This window comes from Barbus barbus (genome assembly GCF_936440315.1).
Source record: "Barbus barbus genome assembly, chromosome: 25".
NCBI lineage: Eukaryota > Metazoa > Chordata > Actinopteri > Cypriniformes > Cyprinidae > Barbus > Barbus barbus.
In genome coordinates, this window is record NC_136753.1 from 18,583,663 (window position 1) to 18,608,414 (window position 24,752).

Here is a 24,752-nt window from a genome sequence, read left to right on the forward strand (position 1 = left end):
TGTGGTACACTTTCTGATAGTTTATAATTAGTCTTGTTTTAAAATATGATGCTGCGGTATTGTGTGAAGGGCTAAAAAGTTCCTTACTACATTATACAGAGAAAAAGGAAAATATTAAATACAAAATGTAAGTGTCACACTTTAGTTAGTCTGTATTCGCCCTATTTCCCTATATGCCACAGCCTTTCTAAAAGAACAGGCATAACATCACATTATTTCTGCATATAATGTCAGCATATTTTGTTACTGTAGGCTCTTTGCCGGTTAAGTACTGTATGTGCTCACCACATGCAACCCCCACAAATGAAGGCAACTCCATGTAATTATAGCTCTTCAGCTGAGTTTATCATCTCACAAGTTACATTTCACCAACTCTCACTATGGCAACCACATTTGATGTATAAGACCTGAAAACAAAGAGGATGAGCATATGATGAAAAGCGTATGAGTACGGCTTCTTCATGTGTCAGAATGCGTATGAATTTCTGCCAGTTTCAGCACAGGTTAATGAGATGTGCTAAATGTAAAAAGTGAAATGCAAATGCAGAGGTGTCCTCGACTGCCTTGGTGAAGGATTCTATCTGGGTAAAGATTCGTCTATCTTTTGTCTTTGTGATCTGTTGGTCTGTCTGTCTTTTTTTTCACATTTCTGTCTGTGTTTGTGATGTTCTCTCGTTCTTTTCTGCTCTATTTCTTTCTAAGGAACCTCTCCATTTTTTATATTTTTTTTGAAGATGACAAATTCATCTTAAATTGTACCAATTCTCTCCTGACTTTGCATTACAACAGCAACATCAAAACCACAAAATACAGACAAACACAGGTTCTCGGTAATTCTTGAGTTCTCGTTTACGTCATTATAAAAGCTGAGCAAGTGGCAGCGACTCTCTGAGAATTAAAGTAAGACAGAGCGCTAAAGCCTAAAACTCCTCCCCTGTTTTCACAGCCAGTCTGACAGCAAGGAATATGTGAGTGTTTTGCATTGCAAAGCGTATCATTATTGCCAACCATGATTATTCAAAAGAATCAGCACTGGGGAGCAATATTAACATAGCTATTTAACATAGCTTTTTCATACCAGACACAAACAAAACAACAAAAGAAGAAGAAAAGAAGTAAATAATTAACACTGTACATATTAAAACTCAAATTAAATATTAAAGGGAGTGATTTTAGCAACATATTTTTTGTGGTCTTTTCCAGCTTTCTTGAAATAATTTTTGAAGCTGTTTAAAGACAGACAGGGCAGAAAATTAGCAAATTAATTACTATTTATGCATTTTATCAAGACACATGCTAAACATAAACACAGGGGGCCAGTTGCTAGATAGAACAATTATGATAATTGATAGTGTCTCTCTCTTTCCTGTTGTGATCCTCATGTTTTCTCTGAAAAATGTCATTATTTACCCAGACTCATGTCCAAATACTATGATTTATATTCCATGGAACACAAAAGGAGACATCATGAACTGTAGCCTGGTTGCTGTTGCTGGTTGCTGTTTTCCATGCAGTTACAGGACTGAGGCAGAAGCATTACAGTTGTTAATAATTCTTATGATGCATTTCAAATCTTCTGAAGCCATACAATAGCTTTGTGTAAAAAAACAGACCAAAACATAAGTCGTTATTCAGTGATAGTTCATAGCATGTTAATCAGAGAGAGTTCAACAGAGTTCATAAGCAGTAGTGTCCTTAGTTTCGTAAATGAATAATTCTTTTGAATCGAATCTTTCATTGAATCGGTTCACAATACCCATCCTTGATTTATTCAGGAACTGTGGCGCTGCATTTTGGACATCCATGTAATGGTGTGATGAATGGACGGATGAATACTGTATATGTACCAGTTATATCGCCAAAAAAAAAAAGAAAGAAAAACCTCAGTAAATCAAGCTCTGCATCCGGCAAGCTCTATAGTCGTCGTTTGTCACGGCCTTAAGAAATGACTTAACTTTGGTCCTGTTTCTCACACAAATCTATCGTATGACATTGGAAGACTTGGAATTTTATTCACTGCATCTTATGTACCACTTTTATGCATCTTTTATGAAGCTTGAAATTCCCCTTGATGGATATCATGAAATGCCAGTGGTTCCAAACCGCTTGTGTTGTTGTACAGAAGACCTCATAGGAGTCATACGAGTTTGAAATTACATGAGGGTGAGTAAATGATGAAAGTTTCTTATAAGTTAATTATTATTATGTCACTCAATATTTTCAGCCTGAAAATAGCATGTTTATTGGAGATGAACATACAGTATCACTGAGTACAGTTGACAACTGTGCAGAACCAAGGGAGAACACTCTCTCTTGGTACATTATAAATGCTCTCACGCTTCTGTATTTTTCCCATTAAAGTTACTCATGAATCAAATTAACTTCTCACCCACACACTTCCACATGCTGTTGTTGGTCCTCTGTAAAACTCAGTTCACTGCATTATACAGTGTAGAAGCTGTATACCCTACTGAAAAAGAAGTGTGCTTAATTGTATTGAAAGTGCACTTGTAGTGTACTCAAGTCTAACAAGTATTAAAAAAACCTTGACTTGCAAATAATATAATATTAAATGATTAAATAAAAGGTTACTTAAAGGGCAGTTCACCCAGAAATAAAAAATTCTGTCATCATTTACTCACCCTCAAATAAGGGCACCAAACCCCTGCTGGTCCCCTTTGACTTCCACATTGTGGAAGAATGAATGAATGAATGAATGAATGAATGAATGAATGGATGGATGGAAGTCAATGGGGGCCAGAAACTGTTTGGATACCAACATTCTTTATTATATCTTCTTTCATGCTCAGAAGAATAAATAAATTCATACAAGTTTGGAACAACTTGAGGGTGAGTAAATGATGACAGAATTTTCATTTTTGGCTGGACTATCCTTTTAAGTGGCCTTAAAGAGAGTACGCTTTTATGACCATTTCTTAACACCACTTTCTTAATATCACTTTTAAAGCACTTTGTAAAGTTTTCTTTAAAAAATGCATTTAAAATAATCATGGTTTAATATTTTTGAGTATATAGTTTTTGACTATATACTCAAAGTTTTTGAGTATAATTTTCACACAAGTATATTATTTGGTATGACATTTAAAATGAATATATATTTCATACTAAATTGCAACTTAAACATTACAAATGGGCAATGAAGTATATTTTAGTTTACTATAAATATTTGGCAGTATGCTTTAATGGTTGCACTTTATTTTACAGTACATGCACTTACATGTACTTACAGTGTATCTATGAAAGTACCAGTAATATAAGGTAACTACAGTATATGGGGTAGGGTTAGGTTTAGAGGTAACTAATTGCATTTAATATAACTATAAATTTTAAACCGTAATGCATTTTCATTGTATATTATATTAATATATATTTATATTATATTCATATTTCTATGGTATATCATGCAATTCATTTTCTGAAAACATTGCACTCAGTTCACACTTAAAGTGTATTCACTGTAAAAAGTGATAAGTTAACTTAACTTAAAAAAAGGAAAACCCTTGCCTTACAATTATAAAGTAAGTACTAATTAAAAAAAATAAGTTAAGTGAATTGTCAGGTTAATTATTATTTACTTTATAATTTTAAGGCAACGGGTTTCCTCATCACTGTAAAAAGTGATGTTGACTTAACTTATTTTTTTTTTTAAGTCAACTTATCACTTTTGCTAAAGTGCACTTCTTTTCCACAAGAGTATTTCTTTATTTTACTACCAGTTAAACGCCGTGTGAGTAATTCACAATCTAATCACAGTTCTTCATATTCTCCACATGAGCACCTAACCTTGAAAGAAAGCGTAGTGCATGGGTGGATGTCAATAGAAGTGCTTGTGCCAGCTGCTGTAATTAGCATCAGTACCGTCGCACCACGCCAACCCAGCCCACCTGTTTATGAATGCTCACGTTTTCCTGCTAACTAGGTAAATTAAAGATAAACAAGATAGGCTTGAACTGAGTGGGTGTGAATGAAGATTGATAGATGCCTCCTTTATAAGAGTCCAGACAGGTCCAGAGTGGATTAGCAAAAAGAAAAAGGTCAGATCATTTATATAAATGAATGAGGTTTCTCTTTGAAACAGGAGCTTTCATTCGGTTGGCTGAGAGAATGAAGTTAAATCTTTATAAGCAGAAATAGTGACAGATTTTATTTAAAGACCTCCAACATTCTCTTGTGACATTTTTCAGACTTTCCAGTGTTCTCTATATATTTTAATATCAAGATCAAAGTCTTCCAAAATGCAGAGGAGCTTGTTTTGACACTGAGTAAAAGTCATTTCTCCATCTGAATAAAGCAGGGAGCTGCTGTTAGCTTTTGACTTTTTTCACTTTGAATTGTCTGTCTAGTTCCCTTTTCCCTGTTGTATATATATGTGTTTTATGTGCCCATCAGGCTTTTTGAGAATGTCAGCAGTTAACCCTGGATAATCATTCCCTGTTTTTGGTGAAGCTACAAAGACTTTTCTTTGATAGGGGATTGCACCTGTGTCTTCACAGTGCGTGGTGTCTGTATTTACTGTGGTGGTTAATTACACTGTGGATCTCCATCACCATGGCTAAAACTGCTGGGTTAGAGTACAAGAACAGGTAAAATTAGTTTTAAAAAGTAATGAGCTTTTTATAAATTACATATCACGTGTGAACTTTTAAGGTAGAGGTATAATATGTCATGTTTTTGGGTTTTGTCAGTGTCTCTACTATGTGTGTGATGCCCTTTTTCATGTGTGTGTTTTACCCTCACCTTAGCTGTCAAAATTCATCTGCCTCTGCCTGGTTCGGCTCGCCTCCCTCTTTTTCTCTGAGTTTGTGTCTTTTCTCTAGTTGTCACTATCACTTTGTGTCCTTGCTTAGATTTTTAATCAGCATCTCCTATCTTTTCAGAACCATCCTAGTTTACCTCCTTCCCCTTCTGCGTTTCCAGATTAATGGTTCTTTTTGAATGTTTTTTTCTCTGTCCTTCCAGCTCCCTACAGACATTTGCTATCTTTCTATACTGGTACCTTTCTTTAAGTACAAGTATAAACTCAAACAGGTTTTAAGTAGCCTATAAACCCTGACTAAATTTGGGAATGAATGGGCTAAGAAAAGTTAATTTGATTTAAAATCAAAAAATTGTACTCATTAAAGAATCCTGACAAAGTGCACGGTTTCTATAAAAATGTTAAGAGGCATGATTGTTTTCAACATTGATAATAATAATGTTTCTTGAGCAGCAATTCAGCATGGGATAGGAGTCACAGGAATAAATTACATTTTAAATATACTGGAACAAAACCATTTGTCAATTTGAATAATCTTTTACAACATTACTGTATTTTTGCGGTATTTTTGATCACATAAAAATGTAGCCTTGATGAGCATCAGAGACGTTACCCCAGACTTTTAAACGGTAGTGTATTTTGAGTACATAGATATGTAGAATTGGTGATTTCTGTGTTAGACAAACAATCTTAACTACTGATCTAATTCATTTTTATTAAATTATTGATGTAAGGAAGCAATTTAAATAGGTCATCTGTAATCCATAATCCTCAGTACAGCATGACCAGGTAGAGTCCAAGAGTTATTTCTTTCATAAATGAATTGAATACATCATCCTTTTGGCCTACTTCTGTGAATGACTTTGAATCCATCTAGAAACAAATTTAAACATGGTCTTGAATGTGTGTAAGCCGTCTACAATCTTGTTTTACAGAGAGGACAAGAAAATCCTCTCACGGTCACATGGGTTTCATCCTCAGAAGAGAGGCCTTTTCTGTTATCTAAAGAGCAAATCACATCTGTAATTTTCTTTCATCATGAAGATGAAATTATATTATATTTATTTTTTGATCAAGGATGTTTTCCTTTGACTAAGTGCATATTTGCTTTCAGAAATGTATAATAAATTGTTCACAGGATTCAGAGTTTTTGAAGTACTTGTCAAAAGTTGTGTTTTAGGAGTGCCACTGATCTTGGCATGAGCTTGAGGGAATAAATTAAACCAGTTTTCATCATTGCTTTCAAAAATACAAAAACAATAGCAATCTTAATGTTTCCCAGTTATGTGTTCATTTTCTATCTCAGACTTCCCAACTCTATTTAAATTTTCTTGCTCTATTTAATATTTTCATGCCTTTTAAATCAAAGCGACTTTATTTCTAAAACAGTAACTGTCTCTTTCTGCTCTATTGGGCAATGAACGTCTTTGACTGTCAATTACAGGCTGATCTTAACATATTAAACTTAACATTTCTTTTGTGAAGAGTCCTGATTAGATTTACAATGATAAAAGGACACAATAGCTTTATTAATTACAGAATTGTTTTGCTGAACATTGGCCACCATTCCAAATGTTCAGAGCTGTATTGGAGGATTTGAAAAAAAGGAATTTTTAGACATAAGGAATAAAAGTCCAATGCTCTGTTTGAAACACTAGTTGAAAATCAATTGCAACCGGTTTGAACTCACATGTACAAGTGCTAGGAGATATTCTATTCAACCACCTCCCAGGCAAAAAGAAACCGTTAACCCCTATATCTATCTCTCAACAGTCCTCTACTCGCCACACTACCCTTTCCTTTGCCTCCTGCAATATTCACTCTGATGTACTCAGATTCATCTGACAGGTCTGAGCTCTGTATTTCTTTTCTGCACGCTTGTGTGGTCATACAACCATTTCCCTTGCGAAGTTCCTGATATCTCTAATTGTAGCTTATATCCTTTCTTTTATTTTCATCAGTGTTGTATACTGTCTAAATATATTTATTTATATATACATATTCTAGCATTTATAGCATTTTTAGGTACCGCAGTAGTAAGCATTTTATTAATATTCCAGAAAATTACTAAAGTGAATACAATCTTAGAAATTGTATGTCCAGTGTGATTTAAAATCCAATGCTGATTTGTGTCTTCATGTATCACACGTATATAAATTTAGACTAAGAGACTGTATGACTCCCTAGGCAGTGTGATCTATTATAGTGGATCTTTGAGTATATAATGGGTGTGACACAAAGTCAAAAGCACAGTTTAGCCAACAGCGGGTCACTGCGGTTAATTGCTTGTTAGAAACTCTGTCAGTCACTGTATTTCTCACACGGCTCTGCTCCGCCTCTGTCTGGAAAATACTTAATAGATTCCATTTGTGCCACACTGTCGCCTGCAGCCGCTGGACCGTGAACCGACCAATCCGGCAAAGTCTTTTAATGTGGCTGGTGATGATATACTATGCATCACAATTGAGTGGCTAGGGCTGTCTAATAAGCTCGTCTCTTGCTCTGTGAGCCTTATTAGTAATTGAGAGACAGCTGTAATAACACTGTCACCATCATTCCTCCGACCACATTATTTTCACTGGTTTCTAGAGGTTAATGTGATGCCGGGTGAGGAGTGAGAAGTGGGTGAGGATGATAGCGCAGGTGAAAGCACATGCAAAAAATGAGCTAAACTAAGTTTGACAGCTGCTACAAAAACACATACATGATTGTATGCTGCTATAGATGCCCTTGAGGACTGGCACAGTACATGTTTATCTCTAAAAGTCATATTGGAACATGCAAAATGCCCATAAGAGGTTTCATATTCTCAATGAGTGTATAATGTGAAACACCTTAGCCTGCTATGTTAATGACAAGCTCCTCCTTTATTGCCTTGTGGACAAATTCAAATCTTGCTGTGTGAACACACAGGCTGAAAGCCTCTATGGGCAAACATATTTCAGAGAGTTGATGTTGATGTGTTTTTCATCAGCCAGTCCCTGAAGGGCCTTGACACAGAGAATTGGATTTAGAAACATTTGCTGACTGAAACAGCGTTACCAGTTGGGCCCCATCGCACTAACCTGGCATTTTGAGAGCCCGAGGGAATAGAAGCATAACACGATTGGCCAGGCCACCATGTCTATGATACATGTCCATAACTAAATTGGTCTTTGTTGATTTGAAAGCAGTGCAGATATATGTGGTTTTATATAAAATTGTGCATTAAAACATGTTGACCTTAAAATTTATGGTAGTGTGCAAGTCGGATTACATCAGTTTCTTGTGGCAACGAGTGAATCATATGATTCATTGTCCTTCAAAGTGAAAAGTGCTTCAGGAGCTGTTGGTATGGTGTCGACAACATGAATCTGCCACTTTCGCAGGCCTGAGAGGCTTGATGTCCCCCTCAGAGTAAAAAAGTTGAACATTCCACACTACAAAAGTGCCCTCCAACACCTGTGTGTCCTCAGAAAATGCCAGGGAAGTGGGGCAGAACAATCTGCCCACTGGCAGAGGTGCACAATTGTCTGTCTGAAGTTAAACGTCTATCAAAAGATGCCCTCTCACTTCCACAAAACCAGATTTGTTGGTCTTCAAGAGGATATTAGAAAGCCGCCCTGTACTTTCTTTCGATTTTTGAAATTGAAAATCTCCTCTTCCGTCTCATTAAATGGGGCTATTGTGCTGTTGCCCGCAACATCATTTCATGTTCTTTGACATCTCATCCTCGAAAGTAATAAAAAAGCTGCCCAATAAAGCTGGAGTTTTTGAAAGGGCTAGAGGTGTAGAACTATCAAAGTTTCTGTGAGATATGACTTGATGGAAAAGTTAAGGTGATTCCTTTGAAGTGAAAAATTGGTAGGGACTGGTAATAAATGTCCCCATGCCTATCACATCCCACTATGACAAAGTCATTGACTTGCGGCCATTGATCACAGTCAAAAGTAATCTAATGCAGGGGCCTGAAATGATGGCTTTCTTTGAGGGAAACTATCCTTCACTGTGATAGTAATTGAAGCTCCCTCTTTATTGTTTTTAGGAAGTGCCAGTGTGTCGTCAGTGCCAAAGACATCAGGGGTTGTATTTTCCAGCTGCTGAGAAGGTGTGATTTTAAAGACAACGTCCATCATCTAAATTATCTTTTTTTAAAGTAAATGACAAAAAAAAAAAAAAAAACACTACCATTGAAAAGATTGGGGCTGGTAGCATTTTTAAAATGTTTTTTTAAAGCAGTCTCTAATGCTCCCCATGGCTGCATTTCTTTGATCAAAAGTACAGTAAAAACTGTAACATTGTGAAATTTTTCACAATTTAAAATAACAGTTTACACTTTAATATATATCAAAATGTTATTTATTTCTGTGATGGCAAGGCTTGAGTTTTCAGTAGCCATTACTCCAGTCTTCAGTGTCAAAATTATGATGCTTCAGCAATCATTCTTGGATTCTTTGATGAACAGAAAGTTCAATTGAACATTTAAACTAGAAATCTGTTAATAATCTGAATAAAAGTATGAAATTTAAAATTCTTTAAAACCTTACTGACCTCAAACGTTTCAATAATAGTGTAAACTGTGATGAATGTAAATAAATAAACGTGTCATAGGTTGACATCTTCGATTGTTGCAATACATCTTTCTCATAAGTGCTGCATTTTTAAGGTCCTGCGGTCCAAATTTCATATATTATGTTGCCATTCCATGTGCATTGCATTCAGTGATACAAAAAATGTCTAAGATATTTAACAGTATGTTTACATAGACCAACAATACAAACATAGTGCACAAGAATGTGTTTTGAGTGAATAGCTCCTATGTGTATATCAGCCTCAGAATTTGATTGAAAAATGGGACTGCAAGCCAGTTATGTTCAATGAAATGGAAATAAACAATATATATATATATACATATATATAGATATATATTGCATGTGTCTGTCTCAATAATGCAGTGTAACTGGTCATCTGTTCATTCTTATTTATGGACTCTACACTTTTTGACTTTATCACACCATCAGAATCCGAAACGGTCCACTTTTCTTTCTCACTCTTTTTTCCAAGACTTTTGGACATTTCCAAACCTGAGCTTTTCAGAAGAGAGGGAATGCCTCATCCATAATGAAGGTAGTATAACTCCTCTCTCATCCTCACAGTTGGCGCTCACACACGTATGAAACGATGGCAGATGCCATTGAGAGGGGTTTCATTATGTTCAGCTGGCTAGGCATGCTGCAGTTTAAGGGCACAGGCGGAGGCTTATTCATTTTTCAGAGACTCTAAGTCAGAACACTCATTAGTGAGCTATTATAGAGCCATACCATTGAGGATGAGTTGTCTCGTGTGGTCCTTCCGCTTTTTTCACTGCAGCATCTGCGGCTGCATTATGCTCTTGCTCTTGCTCTCTCCTTCACTCGGATTCCACTGCAGCACTTCTTCATGCAGATCCATTAATAAGTGCCAGCAGGGCAGATGGTGAGGGCAGCTTACAGACTGAGTTGGGATTGATAATGATTACTGGTTGGTTTGATAGTTTCCTGCTTGGGATTGAAGAGTTTTTAATGTTAGAAAATATTATTCTGAAATTATGACCTGCTTCTCATTAACATTATTTAATGAGTCTGTCCAAATACTTCATTTTAAAACAATTAAAGTAATAGTTCACCCAAAAATGACAATTCTGTCAACATTTACTCACCCTCATGTCATTCCAAACCCATAACACTTTGGTTAATCACAAGTTAAGATATTTTTAATGAAACCTGAGAGACTGTTAGACGTTGTAAAACAAGTCCATATGAATTGAGTGTTTCAATGTGAAAAGAATATAAGATATATTCATCTCTGATTGTATCTCTTCACAAGAACTGGATTTAACTGCTTGATTCATATAGATCAATTTTATAATGCCTTCTAAATTATGGTTACCTGGACTTTCAGTGGAGGGATAAAAATATCTCAGGTTTCATAAAAAAAATCATAAATTTGTGTTTCGAAGATTAACAAATGTCTTATGGATTTGGAATGACATGAGCATAAGCAATGATGACAAGAGTTTTCAATTTGGGGTGAATATTTTCTTTAATACAAAGTCGTGACTAGAATAAATTTGTCATATCTAATGATGTTGTCATCACTGGTCCATGGAATGTTTCCAAGCTGTGCACCTCACCCATAATGAAAAAGATTTTTGTAGATTAAAGCAAACATATTCATCTTAAAACAGCTCATATGTGGTGCTTTGATAATGGATGCAAAGCCCTAAAATGAACTTTATTTACATGCAAATGAAAACATAATGGAAAGATAAGTGTACACAGAAGGGGATGTCTCTGTTTATTATTCAATTTTTGTCTTCTGTTGTTTTCAGACTAGAATGAACGCTTATAGAAGCTGTTCATTGATTTTAAATGCTTAAAGCACCTGTATTAAAGTAACCGGGCAGACATCTGATGTTTATTATATTTGACTAGAGTATGAAATTATTCTGTAATTCTGTTTGAGTTAAATGGTTTTGTGTCTTGCACTATTTTTTGCTTTAGTCCAGTCTACTCATTTTTCAAACCAAATCATTTTATATTTTTCCATGATACGATTTATTTCCTGCCTGTCATTCATCATAGATTTATTGTAGAATGTCTGAATAAATAATTTCTTCATTATATAACGTTCTCACTTTAATACACTTTCCCCTGAGAGACTGAACTTCATTTCAGGTTTTATTTGTTTGTTTTTCACAAATGGAAATGCCACGTCCTGCTTGTTTTCTTCAGGCATGAAATCGTATTTCTAAAACTTTCAATGCGAAAACTGAACAAAGTTAACCTTTTATAGCCATACCAGAGGGGAATGGTGGCGCTTGTAGCCTGTAGCACAAAGCAAGTCACTGTCACACAAGTACTGCTGGAGGCAGGCCAGCTTCTATTTGTGGTAAGGCATTTGTGTTTGTGTGATTGGCATAAATGTCTGAGGGCAGATATATGTCATATGGTATGACATTCAGCGACATATCTAATGTGACTAGCAAGCCAAAGTGACGCGAGAAGTTCTTCTTGTTTGCCTGTTTTACCAACCACAGTGCATTTGTATGTGTGTATACAAGTTTGGCTATACCTGAGAGTCGCCGTGATTTTGCCAAGTAAGACATGTTCCTGGATCATACCTGAGAGGGCCGAATTCTTGAATATGTCATAGTGAGACATGTCAAAAACTGGCTTGTGGGGACATTTGACTTTACTATTTTAAAAGATTCTTAAATTAAGCCAAATCATGTTTAAGTCTGCAGGTTTATGTGTGTCAACACATGTTCCTTATATTGTCAAATGTGTCATTTTATTGTAATTTTAAAAAAATATATATAATTACAAGTTTTAACTTAACATAGCACAAATATGAATCAGAAATTTTCAAAATAACATTAAAAAAAAGTTACAAACATTTTAAAGTATATAATCAATATATTTTAAAGTTGTCTTATAAATGAAAGCATCTAATGTAACGTAGTCTGGTCAAATATGTTTTTGAACTATGTGTTCTCTAAATACAATCTCAAGGATTTCTGGCATTGTTAACGCACATTAGCAGATTACAGTGATTATAAGTGATATGATTTGTTCTAATCTGAAGGTCAATATATACGTTTTAAAAAACCCTGTAACCTTTAACAAATAACTGTATCCAAAAACCATTTAGCTCATAATACATAGACTCAAAAAGGCATATATTTTTCACACAAAGCAAGTCAATAAAAAAACATATGAGTTCTTTAAGGTAACTGATGGCTGAAGCATAAACTCAAGACGATCTAAATGTTATCTGCTGGTACTAGCTCAAGATACACTGAAATAGTTATTCACTACACACTCATAGACAATCTTTCTGTAATATTCATACAGATCTTTTCCATTCTATGACCTCTGATAGTGACCACATGCTGTCAAGCTCAAAAAGGATAAAAATCATTATGAAAACACCATAAAATTTGTCCATATCACTCTTTTCAAGTCATACAATAGTTTTGTGTGAATAAAAGACCTGAGACACCTTATGACACCCACAAACCAGTTATGTTAATATTAATGACACCAAATACTTTTATTATGTCATATGGATGACTTGTGAAAATAATTTTAAAATATGTATTTTTCTGTTCCACCGAGAAAAAAATTACAGCATGTGGGTTTGGATAATTTTTTTTTTTTTTACTTTTTAACTTACCCGGTCCTGTTTTGTCTCTACATCATTTTTTTTTTTGAAGAAAATCATCCTCTGTGAATGGAATAAGTAACAGGAGCTGGTCACACAATGATCAAAGAAGTAGGAAGAATTTGAGTGTTCTTGTGTGCATGTATCTCTCAGTCTGTAAAAATACAATGTAGAATCTAGACAAACCACAGCAGGGGGAAACTGTGTTGTCAGTATCTTGCATGTTTGCCACCCTCCTTCCTCCAGGAATCAATTATCTCCAACTGCCTCACATTTCCTACACCTGAAAGCTGAACAGTCACAACACTGCATGCAAATCTATGGTGAATTCTTATATGCCTTTATGCTGTTTAAAAACAAGATCAGTGCAGTTAGATGCACAATTTGACCATTTTAATCAAATAAATGCATTTACGTTTTAGACAGAATTTCTTTGGAAGCTTTAAATCCTTGGTGTAATCATATTACCCATAAAAAGTTTGACCGCCAACCAAATACCGGTTAGACTAGACTAATAAATCTTCATTGAACAGAGGACCTGGCCCCAGTCACCGAGCTGATTTGAATTTGGCCCCGCACAAGAAGTTGCCCATGGCTGTTTACCTCCCCACCACACACACAGACACACTGATGACCCACCACACACAGCGACTGTTTACTGGAGCCTGGCCAAACACATATGTCACATTTGTTTTCATTTGCAGTGACACAGACAGTCTAAGCAGCCTCTCTCTCTCTGACTTTTTTAATCCATCAAACCTATTATAGAGTGATTTAAGCCACCGTATGAGTTTGACCTATTGATTATGACCTTCCATAACAGGAAAATAGCACATTTCTCATTCGCGTTTCACTGTTAATAATAGCTTTCACCATGGAGATATCTATTGTGTTGCACTGTGATTTACTGAACTTTCACTGCTTTTAGACTGTGCATGAAGTTGCGCTGTAGAGGAATTATTATTATTATTATTTTGGGGTCATGAAATTTGTTTAGATTTCTCCATTTCTTTTTCAATGAATGAAAATCTGATTCATTACAACAGCATTCTTTTCCATGTGATATTGATTAAGAATATTTTGCACTATCCTGAAAGCCAGATCTCACTGACTGAAGATTTTTGAAACATTACATAGGAACAGCAGCTTGATTTTGAGGTCCCTTTGCCCCTTGCATTTTATGTTTGCCAGAACAGACCAAAGTGTTGTGATGTATAAATCTGACTATATTCACAACTATGATGCACCATTCAAATTCTGTCTGTGTTCCACAGGAAAGCCCTAGAGAGATCACAGCTTTGCCGTTTGAAATGGAAATCGGGCCTTTTAAAAATGCACAGCAGATGTGGAGACGGACACCGGTCAGGTCAGCTCATCTGATGAAGGAACAGTGGATATATTTTGGGAATGTCAGGTTTACATGTATGGAGAGGCAGTCAGAAACGAGAATGTTGACCTTTAATAAGCCTGGAGTCATTTTGGCCACAAATATTTGCTTCTTCTCATTTTGACATTCATATTGAATGTTTATGTTGTGCTATTCAAATGAAAGGCTTTGACACCTCTGCAAATTAATGCAAGTCAATGCATGGACAGATGGATCAAATCTGAAACCGAGGCCATGTGGAACTGTCGCTTCAGATGTAGTTCAGAACAAGGCCAGAGAGAGAGACTAGAGTACAACCAGCTCCCTCTGAAGTTTTTTTATTCAATCACATCATAAATATGTGCATTTTAAAAAGTGTAAATCAGGTTAGTGTGAGGAGAGAATTGTCAGTCCATTCCCTGTATAGAAAACAAGCAATTTATGTGAAGATGTATTCAGTAGTTGCAGTACATATATAGATGCTCCCAGATGGGAAAATCAGGAGCAATACAGCAGCAACATCAAACTGAAAATGAATAAAACCAGAATCTGCTCAAACTGTGCAGTTACAGGACACAGTACAAACAATTACACAGAGAGGCAAAGCAAAACTGTCTGTGAGCAATTTTGTTAGTTGTAGTTGTAGGAGTTGTACAGTAGTTTCTTCCAGCAACTGGCAGAAACAATTCCCCACTTTTCAATTTTAAGAAGAGTTTCTTAGTTGGAGTTTTCTGGAAGAGGTGCATCACTGTTTGTGAGTGGCATTTTAACAAACAACACCCTGAACCAAAAATATTGCATCACCTCACTTTCTCTCACTGGTTCAACACCAAATTTTTTTGTTTGTTTGTTTTTTTCGGATGGCATGGCATGAACTAGTGTCTGGCTTAAAAATCAATTTTTTCTCTTATACTCACTAAGACTATATTTATTTGGTCAGTAAAAACAGTGATATTCTGAAATATTACTGCAATTTAAAATAACTGTTTTCTATTTTAATACGTTTTATGATGTAATTTATTCCTGTGATGGCAAAGCGGAATTTTCAGCAGCCATTACCTCAGTCATTTGGTGTTATACGATCCTTCAAACATGAAACATTTCTTATTATCAATGTTAAAAACAGCTGCTTAATATTTTTGTGGAAACTCAATTTGATCAATATTCAATATTTAATGAATAAAAAGATTAAAAACAGCATTTATTTAAAATAAAATTCTCTAATATTCTAACTGAGACTTGTCTAGCGCTTGCATATTGTTGCTCTTTACTGCACACGTGCATGCTTTTTTATATTACACATATGCATATTTTTTAATGGTAGAACCTGCACACACAGTGTGCAATTTCAAATGCAATAGATCAGTAGAGAAGTTATGTTTTGAGATGTGCAAATGTGAAATGTTCTGCCTCTTTCTACAAAGATCTTTTTTTATATATATATATAATTTAATATAAAACAAAATAGTTGTACTCACTGAACACCAAAGTATACCATCTTCATGAAGGCTTCTGTAACACGAACAGCAAGTTGAGGCAGCATGGTTACCCCTTTGTTGTTCACCACTGACAAGGTGAGGTCTTCCTCCAGGCGGATGCCTCAGGGTGTCTGCACTGCTCCTCTGAGTTCATGTTTCACTGCCAGGAAGCTTACTCACAAGTAAATGTTAATTATAGCACAAAATAAATATGAATTTGGGCAAAATCAGGTCACCTCAGATTTCCCAGCAGAGCATGTGAGGTTAGTCTGATTTTTGTAACACAAACTCTAGGCTAAACTGCTGTGTATAGGAGAATTGTTTCTACTGGGAGGATAACATTGCACTAGCACCACTATTTTCCTTGAACTTGAAGTGTTCTGTTAAAATTATCATTTAAATTTAGGTCAGTTCATACAAAGTGTAATGTTTATTCAGAACTATCTTGCAGTTTATTTAGGTTGACCCAAGAATTAACAGGCTTTCAAAGCATGGATTATAGTGTATATAATAAATATAATAAATATGTGACACTGGACCACATAAGTGTCAATTTTTCGAAATTGAGATTTCTACATACTAAATATCTTCATGGAACATGATCTTTACTTAATATCCTTAATAATGATTTTTGGCATAAAAGAAAAATGGATAATTGTGACCCATACAATGTATTTTTGGCTATTGCTAAAAATTTACCCCAGCGACTTAAGACTGGTTTTGTGGTCCAGGGTCACATATATTTAACTAAAAAAAATACATTTATTTAAGGAATAACTATCATTATAATGTATACTTTTATATGGTTAGGTCAAACCTAATTAAACAAACAAAATATATATAAGTAAATGAATAAAATATTTGTGAAATGAAGGATACCTGTCACGCTAAACTAAAGTGGGTTTATGGTCTGTGATTGATGATTCGGAACTGTCAAGATGTCAAAAACTTTGTTAGCTAACTTTGTATTTCCCTGCTTTGACGTCCTCTAATGAAACTGTCAAATAACTGTTTGTGAGTTTAACTGGCACAGTTTGACAAGATTAGACATTCAATATTCTATTTGAAAGCTTTCAGAACCATATTTTCTCCCAATTAATGTTGTGTACATTAAGCATGGGTCAAAGCATGTTTCGGTATTGATTTGTTTTGGTGAATTGAAGATTACAGCCCCTGCAGTTTACAGCCAGAGTGCTCAGATACACTCAGAACTCAGTGGCAAACTAACAACATGATTGTGTAAAATCCTGAAGCAAATGCTTTAAATACTCATTTTGGTATTTAGTATTTTTGTTCTCCTGTACAAAATGTAAACATCCTTAAAACAAAAAATTTTGGTACAGTAGCAAGCAAAACCGCTCAATATTAAGACGTAATATGTTTTTTTTTCAAGCACTTGTCAGTTTTGAGATTTTTAAGGCTATATTCTGTTTCTATAACTTGTCTTCTTTAAGACTATTGGAAAGATACCATCTAAAATGCACATTTAATTGTTTGTTTTATTACTTTAACTGTAAATCAACTGTAGATTTCAATTACAATACATATTTTAAAGTCCATTTTGAGAATGCACTGAGCCAGAAATCTCCACTTCAGAACTTACATGCACTAAACCTTTAGTTTTATTGTTAGTTTTATATCTTCTGAAGATTTTAAAGAGGTGTTTGTTCATGTATAATTTACCTGGTATATATATTTAATGTTTTATGCCTACAAACATGGTGAAAGCAACAAACACTGCGTGTTTTGAGTTTGAGCTCCATCAAGTTGATTCTTTATCATCTATTTTCTATCTTAAAAACTATTTTTTACACTATCATTTTCGTTTCTATAACGTGTGAATATATCCCCTATAGCATTCTAAAACAAAACCAATCAGAGCGCCTTGTTATCATTAGTTTTATTTTGATTTCTTGAGTCTGCTATTAGCTTATAGCCCGTTAGCATCGGCAGCGTGGCTGTCGCTAATCTCGCTTAGATTGCTAATACTCTATTCACACACATTACCATTGTTTCACTGTTACTTGCTTAAATGGCAGATTTGTGTCTACCTTTGAGTGCAGGTGAGGTCACATTCGAGCTGTATTCGGTGCAGCTGGAGCTGGAGGCCGTGGAGAAGCAGATCCGTGACCTGGTGGAGAAACAGGCCCAGCTGAGAGAGCGGAGAGCCGCGCTGGAAACATCCCGGGCTGACACTCATGAGTCCGGGGTAAGTATACAGCACGCTGCTAACACTCCCACCACCTCTACTCCGCGTGTTTCTCTGCACAGACCCTGTGCACCCAGGACGCGATCTTCCCAGATGTCCTTCACTCCGGCGCCGGGACGCCACGGACCCTGGGTGCACCATCAGCGGAAGACGCGAGCCAGGCCCCGGGATACGATGACCTCTCCCCCTCCGCCGCCTCCGGTCTTTGAGATCTCCACCCGGAACCGCTTCGCTCCCCTCCGCGAGACGGAACGCGACGCTGTGATCGTCGGAGACTCCATCGTCCGGCACGTCCGTGCTACGTTAGCTGAAGGTAAAGTGCACACTGTTTAATATTTTTGCACTGTTTCCCCCGGTGCTCATGTTCTCAATGTTTCTGCGCAGATACCCGCAATTCTGAAGGGCGACGAAAGCATCGGTGCTGTCGTGCTGCACGCGGGGGTTAACGACACCAAGCTGCGGCAGACGGAGACACTGAAGAGGGACTTCAGGAGCCTGATCGAGACGGTACGCAGTACATCGCCCCACGACAACGATCATTGTGTCAGGACCGCTTTCCATGTATCGACGAGGACACGAAAGGTTCAGTAGACTGTTTGCTTTAAACGAATGGTTATTGTCATGGTGTAAAGAACAGAAACTGCTCTTTGTTAATAATTGGAATATTTTCTGGGAGCTTCCTAGGCTTTTCCGTGCTGAAGGCCTGCACCCCAGCAGAGTCGGAGCGGAACTCCTGTCGGACAACATCTCCAGGACGCTACGCTCCATCTGACTAGTAAGCCAATTCTCAAATAACTACTATGATGACTTTTGTTCTACCCACTTAAAAGATAGAAGTACTTGCGTTGTCCAATCTATACAGACTGTGTCTGTTCCCCGAATAGCGAGGCCAAAATATACATTTAATGCAGGATCTAGAAAAAATCTGATCGTGATTAAACCAGAAAAACGCAAAATAAATGAACAAAAACAATTTTTAAAGCTTGGGCTCCTAAACATTAGATCACTCGCACCCAAAGCAGTTATTGTAATTGAAATGATCACAGATAATAATTTTGATGTACTCTGCCTGACTGAAACCTGGCTTAAACCAAATGAATATTTTGGTCTAAATGAGTCTACTCCACCAAGCTACTGTTATAAACATGAGCCCCGTCAGACTGGTTGTGGCAACAATGTATAGTGATATTCTCAATGTTACTCAGAAAACAGGATACAGGAGGTTTAACTCATTCGAAATACTTCTGCTTAATGTTACACTGTTAGATATGCAAAATAAATCTCTCCTGTCTCTTGCTCTGGCTACTGTGTATAGACCGCCAGGGCCATATACAGATTTCCTAATAGAATTTGCAGATTTCCTCTCAGATCTATTGGTCAATGTTGATAAGGTGCTAATTGTCTGCGATTTTAACATTCACGTTAATAATACAAATGATGCGTTAGGACTTGCGTTTAATGACCTAATAAACTCTTTTGGAGTCAAGCAAAACGTCACCGGGCCCACTCATCGTTTTAATCATACGCTAGATTTAATTATATCGCAAGGAATTGATCTTACTGATATAGATATCGCACCTCCAAGTGATGATGTTACTGATCATTTCCTTGTATCGTGCATGCTTTGTATTACTGATATTAATTATATGGCTCCGCGTTATCGTCCGGGCAGAACTATTGTTCCAGCCACCAAAGACAGAAACACAAATAACCTGCCTGATTTATCTCAACTGCTCTGTGTACCCATAAATACACATGAACTAGACGAAATGACTAGCAACATGGGCACTATCTTCTCTAATACATTAGAAGCTGTTGCCCCCCTCAAATTTAAAAAGGTTAGGGAAAAATGTACAGCGCCATGGTACAAGAGTTATACCCATTCTCTCAAGAAAGAAACTCGTAATCTTGAGCGCAAATGGAGAAAAACTAACTTGGAAGTTTTTAGAATTGCGTGGAAAAACAGTATGTCCAGCTATAGACAGGCTCTAAAAGCTGCCAGGGCAGAGCATATCCGCAAGATCATAGATAATAACCAAAACAATCCAAGGTTCTTATTTAGCACAGTGGCTAGATTAACAAATAAACAGACGACACCCAATCTAAATATTCCCTCACAGTTTAATAGTAATGACTTTATGAATTTCTTTACTGATAAAATAGATAACATCAGAAAAACAATAACAAATGTATATTCTACTGTGTCTAGTATTTCAGCTTCATTCATCGCACCCAAAGAAAAACTGCAGTGCTTTACAACTATAGGACAGGAAGAGCTAAATAAACTTATCAGTGCATCTAAACCAACAACATGTTTACTAGATCCTGTACCCACTAAACTACTGAAAGAGTTGTTACTTGTAGCAGGAGAACCGCTTCTCAATATTATTAACTCATCGTTATCTTTAGGTCACGTCCCAAAACCATTCAAGCTGGTGGTTATTAAGCCTCTTATTAAGAAACCACAACTAGATTCTAATGAACTGGCAAATTACAGACCCATTTCAAATCTTCTGTTTATGTCTAAAATTTTAGAAAAAGTTGTGTCTGCTCAATTGTGCTCCTTCTTGCAAAAAAATTATCTCTATGAAGAATTTCAGTCAGGTTTCAGGCCTCACCATAGTACAGAAACTGCACTTGTTAAAATTACAAATGACTTGCTTCTTGCATCAGACCAAGGCTGCATCTCATTGCTAGTATTACTTGATCTTAGTGCTGCGTTCGACACTATAGACCATGACATACTCATAGATCGATTACAAAACTATACTGGTATTCAAGGGCAGGCTTTAAGATGGTTTAGATCCTACTTGTCCGATCACTACCACTTTGTTCATTTAAATGGGGAGTCATCTCAGTTATCACCATTAAAGTATGGAGTACCACAAGGATCTGTCCTAGGTCCTCTGCTATTTTCAATATACATGTTGCCCCTTGGTAATATTATTAGAAAATACGGGATTAGTTTTCATTGTTATGCTGATGATACTCAACTATATATCTCAACAAGACCAGATGAAACTTCTAAACTATCTAAGCTAATAGATTGTGTAAAAAAATTAAAAGATTGGATGACCAATAATTTCCTCCTATTAAATTCAGATAAGACAGAGATATTACTTATTGGACCAAAAAACAGTACACAGAATCTCTTGGATTACAATTTGCAACTAGACGGATGTACTGTTACGTCCTCTAAAGTCAAAATTCTGGGTGTTATATTAGACAGCAACTTGTCCTTTGAAAATCATATTTCCCATGTTACAAAAACAGCATTCTTCCATCTTAGAAACACTGCCAAGCTTCGAAACATGCTATCTGTTTCTGATGCAGAAAAGCTAGTTCATGCATTTATGACCTCTAGACTGGACTATTGTAATGCACTGCTAGGTGGTTGTCCTGCATCTTCAATAAACAAGCTACAGATAGTCCAAAATGCAGCGGCTAGAGTTCTTACCAGGTCAAGCAAAGTCCACTAAAGGAGGTAGAGTTTTTTCACATTTGGCTCCCAAACTCTGTAATAGCCTTCCTGATAATGTTCAGGGTTCAGACACACTCTATCTGTTTAAATCTAGATTAAAGACACATCTCTTCAGGCAAGCATTCACATAATGCATCTTGTAATCTTGTACTGCAGTTATATCGGATCAAATGTACATTATTATTATTCTTTAGCTTGGGTTGAACAATTCATTTTTGCTTAGATGGAACAGCAGCTATGCTAATTATGTCTCTATTTGTTTCTCTGTTTCTGTCACATCCCGTGGTAACTAGGAATGACAGAAGCTTCAGTCTGGATCCAACCCTTAAATGATCTTAGATGACGAACACCTGAGAAAAGATAATGCCAACCCCTCAGAGGACCTTAGAGGATGCCAATGCTCAGACAACATACAGAATTACCAAATTTTGCCATAAGTTAAATATATTAAGGTTCTGCAATATATAAATATATTGTGGAAACTTAATTTCCTGTAGAGCTGCTTTGCAACTATTTGTATCATAAAAAGCGCTATACAAATAAACTTAAACTTGAAATTTCTTGTGTGTTTGTACACACTTGGCGAATGAAGCTCATTCTGATTCTGAAGCTCATTCTTAACTTTTTTCTGGCTGTTGAAAGTATTTTAAAATTCACGAAGTGATAAAAAGGGATATATAAAACCCCCTCTGTAAAATCCTTTAACTCTAATATGTCAATAAAATACAACTTTTGAATAATTTTGAACCTGGCATTATTCAATGTTCAGATTTCTAGAAATTTGTGTATTTTTATTGTGTATTTTAAAATGAATACAAAATAATACTCCTAATTTACTGCGATTAATCAGCTGGGGAAAGTATGGTGATACCTGTTACTTAAAACTTTTACCTTGTACACCTGTAGTTTCATGACTTAAAACAATAAAAAAAAACTAATTCAAGATATTTTCTCTGAAATTGTATTATTGTTTTAAGAATAAAATCTTTTTTATGATTATTCTCAAAAAATGACAGTGGTGTAAAGAATTAAATAAGAAACATAAAAATACTGTGCCAGGACATATCATGTCCAGTTAAATTTGTGTTCAGTTAAATTTACAGATGTCCCCAAAACACTACACAATGCAATGCGTAATTCAAAATACAGGCAAAATAACTGTGTCAAATATTAACTGTATTGTTATGAACTTTTCTTAGAGTGTAGTACAGTAATTGGTCACTTCCATCTCATTGTTACTGCTTTTCTCAATCATCCAGAGTAATCTATGTGCTCTCTGTTAGCCTGTTTTTTTTTTTTACTCCTTCTTCCTTCTCTCAGCACTTGTTCACAGCTCTCCTCTTTTAGAGCAGAATGGCACAGTCGTCTCTGATCTGAGCACTGATGGGGGAGGACGCTCACTGTATCCCGGTGCAGCGTGTCAGATGAGTTATTGATGACATCTCTCCAGTTGCGAGATGAGCAAACCTCAGAGGTCCTCTTCAGTCATCCATTACTGTCAGCCCACCCCATCATCTGTCCTTTTTCTCTCCCTCTTTTCTTTTGAGTTATACCTCTTGATTGTACTTTCACCGGTCAAAGGTACAAAGGGTCCGACCCCCTCCCTCAGCCCCTGCGCTGAAATCCCCCATAGAAATATGCTTTATAGCCACGTGGATGAGGATGACTTGTCAAATGGCTGACAGTGAGAGTCTCAAAGGAGTATGGATCATATCTGAAGTCTGACTCTTTGACAGCTCTTTTGGTCAGTGGATTTCATAAACTTTAAATAGTTGTCAAAAATGTTGCGAGAAAATGTCAATGTTTGGTTGCCGTTTATGAGTTATGTTTGAGCAAAATATTAAAAAGTAATAAAAACTTGACCTGTTATATGAGTTTTCTGCACTGCAAAAATCAATATTTGTGTCTTGATTTTCATCTAAACGTCCTTATACAACAAAATATATTTACTTGAGAAGCAAAACTGGTTAAGGTTGATATTTTATATTATATTTTGGAAGTTTATTTTCTTACACCTTTGGCACAGTTTGTATTAAGGCTTTTTATATTGAGTTATATTTTGATTTAAGTTTACTTTTCTTACCACTTTTTACATATTTTTGTATTCTTTATATATTTCCTTTGGCATGTTTTAGATATTAAGGATTATATTTTGAATAATATCTAATATATATATATAATTAACCTTGTATCATACTGAACAATATATTAAATAAGTAATAAAAATGTTTATGCTATGAACAGGAAAATATTATAGTATATATTTTAAATTTTTAATATATATTTTTGTACTGTTTTAGCTTTTTTTCTTTAAACATAAATGTGAAACATTATGTAAAACAAGAAACAAAATTCAGTTTGGAAAGACAAATCTTATTTTTTAAATATGTTTTCTCAGACAGATAAGCCTAAATATCTTAAGCTTTTTTTAACTTAAGTTTTATTACTGGAAAACTAGACAAAGCATGATTTATAATTTGCAGTGTAGACTCTCTCAAGCACAAGGCCACTATAAAAGCCAAAATATTCATTGTAGATTGCTCGTATGCAAATAGAATTTGTACGACCAAGAGTAAAACTTAATTTAATCTGAGCACATACCTAGTGTTTCAGCTGCATTTCTGATTATTTCTTTTCTCAGTTTTTCTAATTGTCCACTAGTATTAAAGTGGCTTACCCTCTTAATGCTACAGGAAGAGTCTTATTCAGTCTGCTATTTCCATAATGCCGGTTAAACGGTCTCCAGTGGCGGCCCCTGACCTCTAAACTCCAGCGATGTTCACCTGTTTGAGAGTCTGTCTCAATTCAGCGGCCTCCACCTGACCTTGCACACAGCAATGCATGTTTATGGATGAGAGAAGGTAAGATGCTGAAGCGCATGTGTCAATCAGTGAAGAAGGGAATTTTTAGGCTCATTTTGAAACACTCTATCTGTGATTTTTATGCCAAGGCATGAGTTACATTCAGATACATTATGATTTCAGTAGGGGTGCAGACACTTAATTATTCCAACACTGTGGAAATGTTCCCTCAATGTTTAATTAGCAGCTTTGATTTATTTCTTCCCTGGTTTTACCTCATTAGTTCATAATAATGATAGCTGTTTTGTGTAGAAGCTTGCGTATATATGAATCAGGCTTTGAATGCGTGTTTTGGAGTGAGCAGAGAAGAACAGGAACTTGTTCACAATTTTTAATGTCCTGTGCAAACAAGCTATGATTTTAAGTCATGCATGTAGAGTAATGGCTTTCAAGAAT

General features: G+C 35.9%; 1 protein-coding gene across 1 annotated transcript; it reads left to right on the forward strand.

Moving 5' to 3' along the window:
• The first annotated feature begins 11,594 nt into the window (after positions 1-11,594).
• Positions 11,595-22,412, forward strand: LOC306844814 (uncharacterized protein). Its single transcript, XM_079377196.1, has 5 exons — positions 11,595-11,686; positions 14,236-14,327; positions 17,869-18,327; positions 18,399-18,789; positions 21,789-22,412. Exons 2-4 carry the CDS (start codon positions 14,294-14,296, stop codon positions 18,458-18,460), a joined length of 555 nt encoding a protein of 184 aa, XP_079233322.1. The 5' UTR covers positions 11,595-11,686; positions 14,236-14,293; the 3' UTR covers positions 18,461-18,789; positions 21,789-22,412.
• The last annotated feature ends 2,340 nt before the right edge of the window (positions 22,413-24,752 follow it).

Excerpts from the sequence above, each read along its gene's own strand:
- LOC306844814 (XM_079377196.1), top strand. The coding sequence starts at position 14,294 with ATGCACAGCAGATGTGGAGACGGACACCGGTCAG. Across the intron at positions 14,328-17,868 it reads TGGAGACGGACACCGGTCAG|GTGAGGTCACATTCGAGCTG; the intron begins GTCAGCTCATCT and ends CTTTGAGTGCAG. Across the intron at positions 18,328-18,398 it reads CCGTGCTACGTTAGCTGAAG|ATACCCGCAATTCTGAAGGG; the intron begins GTAAAGTGCACA and ends GTTTCTGCGCAG.